We start from the raw sequence: 9,944 nt of genomic DNA, 5'->3' as shown, positions 1-9,944 counted from the left end.
CCATATTGTTTCAAATTTAAATATTTGCCCTCAATGTATTTGTTTATATGCAATATTCAAGCCTCAATAATAAGATATTCTGGAAAATGCGGGAAAACCTCAACTTTACCCGCCAGACATTCTTTCAATGACTGAATTGATCTTGACAGCAAGAAACATCTCAAATTCAGCTTTTATCATATTTATGACAGATCACTTACTAAATCCTTTTATAAATATCCTTTTTCTAAACTTTTTAGTCAAGTTCCCATTTAGATATTCTTGTTTCTTGCCCTTCTGCAAGTCAGTTTTTGTCCCCTCCTCCTTCTCTTCTCCTACTCCCCCCTTTACCCCTTTTCCATCCCCCCCCCTGTGCCCCTTAAAGGTGAGTGAAGGTAAAAGTACGTGAATGTGTTTACTCTGTAAATAATACTAAGTGCAAACCAACATTGTTCTTGCAGTGAAAAGGTCTACGGATAGATAGATAGATATATTTACTAAATATTTTGTTTTGAATTTAAAAATGTTTGAAGAAATATATTTTTTCCTGCATATTTTATAGAAACAAATGTAAAACCTTTTTGTCTAAGAACATTTCAAGGGAATTCTCATTTCAAGAGGAGCATGCCCGATTTACAACTGATTTACGACCGATTTACAACCGATTTACAACCAATTTACAACCGATTTACAACCGATTTACAACTGATTTACAACCGATTTACAACCGATTTACAACCAATTTACAACCATTTTACAACCGATTTACAACCGATTTACAACCGATTTACAACAATTTACAACCGATTTACAACCAATTTACAATCTGATTTACAACCGATTTACAACCGATCTACACCCAATTTTCAACCATTTTACAACCAATTTACAACGGATTTACAACTGACTTACAACCAACTTACAACCGATTTATAACCGATTTACAACCGATTTACAACCGATTTACAATGGATTTACATCCGATTTACTCTAGCTGTAAAATTCGACAATCATTCAACAAAAATATTTTTATTGAAATCATTAAAGAATTTCCCCATGAAATCACCTAAATTTTAATAATGAGAATAACATTTTAATAAACTGTCCTCCCTACAGCATAGCCCGTAAATAGGGCGGGGAATGTTCCATCAAGGGCATTTTCCGTTTTTTAAAAATTACCATTAGTTAGTGATCTCAATTTTATTAATGGCATTAACGGAAAATTTTCAACAATTGTTAACAGCTCTAGTCATTAACGGTACCGCTATTAACAAATTAACAGCATTAAAAATTTCATTAAAAGTTAAAAAATCATTAATGGCAGAGCCTTTAATGGTTGATTACAGTATTAACAATATTAACGGCATACAAATATTGTTAACGGTTAATTACGGTATTAATGGCGTTAACGACGAAAAAATTCATTTATGGCTTATAAATTCAGAAGACGACATTAAAAACATCAAAACGCGTGATTTTTTTAATTTAAAAAAATGTCATGCAATGTTTATTAGAAAATTACGAAATTTAACGTTTTTAGCTTTTTAGTAACGTTTTAAACTGTTAATTTTTTTTCATAAACGGCTAATCTGTTAAATTAGCGATTTAAAAATTAACGGTTTTTCCCGTTTGTTAGCTAACTCTTTCATTTTCGAAAACCTCCGTTTCGTTAAGGGAACTTAGCCCAGCCCTAACTGTAAATCAATAAATCATGTACATCTTTCTTGCCCCAAATGAAAAATTTTAAAGTACAGTTGAGGAAATAACGATTTTGCAATTTTTACTGTAATTTACAAAAATCTAAATATTTGACACCCGAAAAAAATTATTGATTGATTGATTTATTGTCAAAAATCTGTCATACCTCCTACTTATAATTGTATAGGGTGATCCATTACGGATGAGACTTTGATTGATGACGACTCTTAAAACAGAGCAATTAAAGCGTTCGCCCTGAGTATGGACTTTTGATGGTAAAATTAGTTGGTAAAGAATGAAACAGATAAATTTAACCAATTTGTCCACAACACTGCATACTCAGTTTAACTACCTTACATAGCCAGTCTGTCCTTTTGAAAGATGCCTCAATCCAGATAAATGCAAGCAAATAAATTTCGCAAAGTTGTCTCTGAAGTCTTATACTTTGTGAGTAACCCTGTACCGTGTCCATCACTGTTTTGAATTATTTTTTTCTCAAAAATTCCTGAAAATATTCAGATTATTTGTTGACAGTTGAACTTTATAATCTTGATAAGTGGGTCCGTGTTTCTAATTTGATGAAATCTCTGTCAATTTATCAGAAATATTTCAATATTCTCATTTCTTATTCAATCCAAGAAACATTCTTTTCAAAACTTTTCTCGCAAAATATAAAATATTTTACAGGGTCATAATTCGTCATAATTTCAAGTGACCCGATATGTTTAGCTTCACTTTACTGTAAACTTTAAACATTAGGATAAGGTTAAATATATGCGACATTACTGGTACGATTTTGTGACATCGTGGTTCCTTTAGTTTTGATATTATCCATAACATTTTTGTTCTTTTAAATAGCTCATCAAAGGAGATCTGATTGAAAACATTTTAGATTTGTGGGTTGTGTCCTGGTTGACTTTAATAGCGGATGGTTTGTACCTGGACTGATACAGTTTGGGACGAAGTTTTAAGAGTACGGCATTTACTACAAAATGGTTTATGGATGCTCAAAATTACAAAAATTGTGTCCGAAAAATTTTTGATTTTCGTAAATTTTTGAAAATTCACGAAATAATTGTAAATCCTTGAATTTTTTTATTACAGAAAATGCTAAAAGATTTAACAACAACTAAAAGTTGAAATAGAAGATGGGCGCGCGTAGCTTCCCGAAAGTCTAGGTCTATAAAAAACCATCTGAAATATCCCAATTTAAGATTTTAAGGCCGTTTCTGAATACCTAAATACAAGAGGAAGAGATAATTGGTTTTAACGAAAGAAGATATTAACATATAATAGAGATATGATAATTCATCAGTCAAATAGTTTAACCTTCAACTTGGAATAGATAGATAGATAGGTAGTTAATGATATGGAAGGAAGGAACGATAGATAGATAGATAGAAATAGTTAGTAGATAGATAAATAGAGAAATAGGTTGGTAAGTAGATAGAAAGATATATAGATATAGATAACTGCCATTAATAGCTATCAAAGATTTAGTTATGTGAATAGACACATCGTTTTTTGAAGAGATATTTGATCAGTTAAAAAAAGGTTTTAAAAAATCATATAATTCTATCGGTATTTATATATTAAAATATATAAGCATTATTTACACTGCGTCTATAATTGACACCCTGTTTATCTTGATGCAAGGCAGGTTGATATCATAAATCCAAAAAAGAAGGTTTAATGGCCGTCTCCTTTACAAAGAATATAAACCAAGATACAAATATTCACGCAGCAGCCATTAATTAGATAAAAGATGGTAATTAATTGCTACTTAGTTTAAATATTCATTATTCACTGTAATACAACATATCCTCCATTTTGTTTTATAAAACTCTGCAATGTATTCTGTACGTTACACTCAAATCCCGTCTGCAAGGAAAAAATTTCGCAGATTTTTCTGTGAAGACACGTGTTTACATAATCGTTAACGGCAGGCACCGTTAACGATTTCCTAATATATATTCCGCTAAAGTTGTTAATAAGATTGCGATCTATAAAAGGATATCTTTAAAAAAGAACGTTAACTAAACGGATCATCACTTTCACGGATATCTGAAAAAACCCGATTTTAGCTATCCATAAACCCTATCCCACCTGGACTATTTTGTTTCATATAGGCTGCAGGACGGGGGGGGGGGGTTCCGCCCACCCTTATGATTTTACCATGCCCTAACTCCAACTTTTCAAAGCCTGCTCATTAAAAATAAAATTAGACCTCTTACTTTAAATGGTAAGGATTTAAAAACTACGTCGAAAAAATTTTCAAAAACAATCGTTTATAATTTTGAAATATATACATGTGACACATGTTATTTCATTCATTTTTTAAGGGCTTTTCAAATACATAAATTTTAGCCCTGTTGCTTAAATAACAAAAGAGTAATTAAGCATTTTTGATTTTTTTGAAACACCAACCCGCCGCTTGACTATCCTATTCTATGCATAAAAACAATGTTGGCAAAATTTGCTCACAACCATGATGTTGATGAAGTGAAGAAGTTAAGGGTCCGTCCTAGAGATCGATTTTTGGACCCCCCCTCCCCCTCCCCATCCCGCCACCCTCTCCTATCAATTTTATACATGACCACTTATTTTTCAGCAAAACGGGGGCCGAGCGCTGCGGTTAGGACAGGCTAGGGGGCCAAGCGCCACGGCTAGGGCATGGTAGTATAAATATTAAATAACAAAAATTATGAAATATTAAATTTATACAAATGTGTCGAAAAATAATCGATGACTTTAGGTTGTAATGTCGAAATGATTTGTTTGAAATTAAATTGATTATGTTACGAAACGAGTCATGTATTGCAACTTTCTGAATTTGTATGGACGTTACGTTTATCAGTAAAAGTCGTTTTAACAATGTTCTCCTTATAGACGCAACAGATAGAAGTAAGATTAGTAGCGATCAAAAGCGATTATTTTTCGCCGTAAGCCTATACCCCCTTCCGTTTTTCGCGAACACTCCCTTTAATGAACTCATTAAAAAAAATCCAAAAGTGCCCAGCCCTACAGCCATAATCCTGAAGTGCCCAGTCCTACAGCTATAATGGCGGCGGCTCGTGACGCTGTATCTATTGAACATGATCTTGATAAATGTATTAATTATATTTCAATCAAAAACCCAATATACGTACTCACGTACATAGGCCCTCAAGAGTGAAGACAGCGTTATTGNCTACATTTAATATGATCTTAAGGGTTACCCCTAAAGAATGAGGCTTTAATGATCCGACAAACAAATTTTAAATTCAACTATTTGAATTTATTTTTCTGCAGTGAATCTATTTTATGGTATACCGAATAATTTTGCAAAGAAAGAAACACGTTTGAAATTACAGTGAGACAAGAATTTTTAAACATAATTAGAAATTACTGTCTAACCTGTTATTAACTTAAGAAGAAGAAAAATAGGTTAGACTACAAGAACATTTTCAGGAGTTTATTATTTCAGGAGATTTTCCTGTTAGCAGTATTTGTCCTTTCAGGTGATTTAACTTTCAGCAGTAATTACCCTTTCAGGAGACTGTACTTTCAGGAGATTGTCCTTTCAGGAGTTTGCCCTTTTAGGACTTTTAGGGTTTTTTCGTTTTTAGAGTTTGTCCCTTCAGGAGTTTGCGCGTTCAGCAGTTTGTCCTTGCTGTTGATTGTCTTTTTAGGAGATTTTTCTTTCCACTTTTTTGTCCTTTCAGAAGTTTGTACTTTCAGAAGTCTTAACTTTCAGGAGGGTTAACTTTCATGAGATTGTCTTTTCATGAGCTTTTCCTTTTATGAGTTTGTCTTTAAGAAGTTTGTCTTTAAGTGGTTTGTCTTTAAGAAATTTGTCTTTAAGAGGTTTATCTTTAGGAAGTTTGTCTTTAAAAAGTTTGTCTTTAGGAAGTTTGTCTGTTAAAAAATTGTCTATAAGGAGTTTGTCTTTAAGAAGGTTCTTTTTAAGAAGTTTGTCTTTAAGAAGTTTGTCTTTAAGAGGTTTGTCTTAAAGAAGTTTATCCTCAAGAAGTTTGTCTTTAAAAAGTTTGTCTGTAAGAAATTTGTCTTTAAAAAGTTTGTCTTTAAGAAGTTTGTCTTTAAGAAGTTTGTCTTTAAGAAGTTTGTCTTTAAGAAGTTAATATCTTTAAGAAGTTTATCCTCAAGAAGTTTATCTTTAAGAAGTTTGCCTTTAAGAAGTTTGTCATTAAGAAGTTTTTCTTTAATAGTTTGTATTTTAGAAGTTAGTATTTCAGAAGTTTGTCTTTAAGAAGTTCATCTTAAAGAAGTTTGTCTTTAAGAAGTTTGCCTTTAAGAAGTTTGTCTTTAATAGTTTGCATTTCAGAAGGTTGTCTTTAAATGGTTTGTCTTTAAGATGTTTGTCTTTAAGAAGCCTGTCTTTCAGATAATTGTAATAATTCAAAAAAAGGGAGGGGGAAGGGGCCAGTTGAATCTCCTTTATATATAATAGATTCTGTCCAGTTTAATCTATAAAGATATAAATATATATATTATATATTTCAAGATTAAAACTTACTTTATGATTGATTAAAATAAATCGTGCCAGCCATTTCGGCAGACGGATTTATTCTTAGATAGATAGATAATAGATAGATAGATAGATGGATAGATAATAGATAATTAGATAGATAGATAGACTCTCAGAATATAGATACAGGGCTCGAAAAAAATAGTTCTGCATCTGCAATTTGGCTAGCTGCAAAAAAACATCCCAAAAAATCTTTTATTTTCAAAATTAGCCAAAGTATGATTGAAGGATGGACAAGGAATGGACGATCAAGAAGAAAGAATGAAAAACAAGAAATATAGAAGTCTTAAAATGTTTCCATCTGATATCATATTGAAATTTAAAAACATTGTAAAATTTAATTAAAATAAATTATTAAAGTTAAAAAAGATAGATAGAAAGATGGATAGATAATAGATAATTAGATAGACAAATATTTATATAGATAGATAAATAGATAGATATATAGATATTTAAATAGACAAATAGATATTTAGATAGATAGATAGAATGATAGATAGATAGATAGATAGATATATATAGATAGATAGATAGATAGATAGATAGATATATAGATAGATAGATAGATAGATAGATAGATAGATAGATAGATCCAACCTGTTTAGGGTTCGTTTAACAATAAAGATCAGGGTCGTTATAAAGCCTTTTTTTAGGAATATTTTATCTACTTAGTTTCTAAGAAACCCCCTGTATATAGATCTGACAAATGTAACATTAATCTTTATATAGTTTGCAAATTATTAAAATTGGCAAGTATCCATAGTTTTCTGCAAAATTGTGGAATTACATTTTGGCAAAATGAACAATACATACTTTTAACATTGAAAAAAATGCATTGGAGTTCTGATCAAAAAACTTCAAAAACATGAGAGATTTAAAGCATCATTTTAATTATTGAAAATATTTTGAGAAAACATAAAACTTTTTCTAAAAATTGTAATTATTTGTTCTTTTTACATGAATGACAAAAAAGGGATGGCAGCAGCAAGTTGTTTTTTGAAGAGAACATACAAAATAAAATAAATAATCTATTAATAAAAAAACTAGACTATTTCTTAACCCTCATCCTCAATAATGGTGGTGATAGCTCTAGTTGTAAATATTTGACCAGGTTTTATTTTTAAAACTTTGTCTCTTTTTTCAGCAACTTGTCCTGCTTCGGTCTCCTGTTCTTCGTCTAAACGTCCCCTATCTACTCCAAGACGGCCTCCAGACAACCTCTGACCTCCATCAGCCCACTGTCCCTGAGATTGTTGCTTGGCAAGACTCCATTTCCTTATTCGTTTACTAACAGGACCCTCATGCTCCTAGTTAATATTTCTTGGTATTAGGCATTTTCCAAAAGGCATTTTCCCAAACGGCAACAACCCAAATGTACAATTTCCCAAGCTGCAACTTCCTAAAGGTTAGGTTAGCCTTCTTCAGAGGCGCCACAGGCTGCAATGGGGGGCTGAGCGCTGCGGCTAGAACAATCTAAGGGTCGAACATTGCGGTTAGGACGGACTTGGGCCGAAAGTTGCCGGTTGGGAAATAGTATATTTGGGAAGTCGTCACTTGCGCTATTATAAATGCTAGCGAAGGGAGATAAATTTTGTAAATTTGCCTATTTATTTCTGCTTCAAAAATCACTTTTAAGAAAAACTGCAAGTGATAGTTAACATTTCTCTGATGAAAAACATCCATAATTTTTGCTTTAAGAAACTTTTAAAAACCACGGTTTTAATATGAATTAGGGCTGCTTGAATATACGTCATCAATACAGTCCCTTAGAACAACCTCTGGCCCCCTTAATTTGACCACTATCACCCTTGACCTACAAACTAATACGCATCGTTTTAAAAAATTTAACAAAATTTCTACAGTGAACTAATTAGTTGATTAGGAACAGGATGAGAAAATAAAAATTAACCCTTATTATCGATATTTCCTTTATCTCAAGCTATTCTCCTTTTCCTTTATCTCTAGCTATTCTCCTTTTCCTTTATCTCTAGCTATTCTTCTTTACCTTTTCTCCAGCTATTCCCCCTTCATCTTTATCTGCAGCTATTCCCCTTTACCTTTATCTCTAGCTGTTCTTCTTTACCTTTATCTCTAGCTATTCCCCTTCATCTTTCTCTGCAGCTATTCCCCTTTACCTTTATCTCTAGCTATTATTCAGTATTCTTGACCTTTATCCCTAGCTATTCTCCTTTACCTTTATCTCTAGCTATTCTCCTTTACCTTTATCTGCAGCTATTCTCCTTTTATCTTTATCTCTAGCTATTCTTTTTTACCTTTATATCTAGCTATTCTTCTTTATCTTTATCTCTAGTCATTCTCCTTTACTTTATCTCTTGCTATTCTCCTTTACCTTTATCTCTAACTAATCTTCTTTATCTTTATCTCTAGCTATTCTCCTTACTTTATCTCTAGCTATTCTCCTTTACCTTTATCTCTAGCTATTCTCCTTACCTTTATCTCTAGCTATTCTCCTTACTTTTATCTCTAGCTATTCTCCTTTACCTTTTTCTCTAGCTATTCTCCTTACCTTTATCTCTAGCTATTCTCCTTACCTTTATCTCCAGCTATTCTCCTTTACCTTAATCTCTAGCTATTCTCCTTACTTTCATCTCTAGCTATTCTTTTTTACTTTTATCGCTAGCTATTCCCCTTTACCTTTATCTCTAGCTATTATTTTTTACCTTTATCTCTAGCTATTCACCTTTACCATTATATCTAGCTATTCTCCTTACTTTTATCTCTAGCTATTCTTTTTTACTTTTATCTCTAGCTATTCCCCTTTACCTTTATCTATAGCTATTATCCTTTTCCTTTATCTCTAGCTATTCTCCTTTACCTTTATCTCTAGCTATTCTCCTTACTTTTATCTCTAGCTATTCTTTTTTACCTTTATCTCTAGCTATCTACCTTTACCTTTATCTTTAGATATTTTCTTTATCTTATCTCTAGCTATTCTCCTTTACCTTTATCTCTAGCTATCTACCTTTACCTTTATCTCTAGCTGTATACCTTTAATTTTACCTTTATAAGATTTTGTTCGTATTCATCCAGCATTAGATAGTTGTCAACTGCTGCACAGCTAGTAATATTGTCTAGCAATACACGATCCTATATACAATAATTAATAGCTTAGTTATATATTAGATAGTTGTCAACTGCTGCACAGCTAGTAATATTGTCTAGCAATACACGATCCTATATACAATAATTGATAGCTTAGTTATATATTAGACAGTTGTCAACTGCTGCACAGCTAGTAATATTGTCTAGCAATACAGGATCCTATATACAATAATTAATAGCTTAGTTATATATTAGATAGCTGTTAACTACTCCGCTAGTAATATTGTCTAGCAATACACAACTCCAGGTACAACAATTAATAGCTTAGTTGTATATTAGATAATTGTCAACTGCTCAACTAGTAATATTGTCTAGCAATACACAACTCTAGTTACAACAATTAATTCCTTAGTTGTTTATTATTAAAGGGGGAGAGGGTGTAACTCTCCTATAAAATAGTTTGATAGACCCATTCACTCCTCCCCAACAAGTGAAGCTGTTTGGTTTAAACGTAATTTTACCAAAACTTTACCCAAAAAATAATCATTTTTATAATAAGAACAGCCCTTGAGGGGTTGGGTGTGCTGACATTTATTTGACAGTCCTGGAGAGGAGGGGGTTGGAAACTGAATCCCTTTCACTTTTATGGGGGGGGGGGGCTTTTGAAAATATTTTG

The 9,944-nt window shown here is 32.1% G+C and overlaps 1 protein-coding gene across 1 annotated transcript in view; it reads right to left on the bottom strand.

The window, feature by feature from the left end:
- Nucleotides 1-6,803: 6,803 nt before the first annotated feature.
- The window catches only part of LOC111702772 (monocarboxylate transporter 10), a gene marked incomplete in the record, with an annotated part of 21,633 nt that continues 18,492 nt past the window's right edge, over nucleotides 6,804-9,944 (bottom strand). Inside the window, 2 exon segments of the mRNA XM_023474545.1 lie at nucleotides 6,804-7,512; nucleotides 9,227-9,313. Coding sequence (XP_023330313.1) covers nucleotides 7,261-7,512; nucleotides 9,227-9,313 — 339 coding nt within the window.

This window comes from Eurytemora carolleeae, unplaced genomic scaffold (assembly GCF_000591075.1).
Source record: "Eurytemora carolleeae unplaced genomic scaffold, Eaff_2.0 scaffold491, whole genome shotgun sequence".
NCBI classification, from domain to species: Eukaryota; Metazoa; Arthropoda; class Copepoda; order Calanoida; family Temoridae; genus Eurytemora; species Eurytemora carolleeae.
The sequence above is the reverse complement of the archived record's forward strand: the minus strand, read 5'-3'. Positions and strand labels throughout refer to the sequence as shown.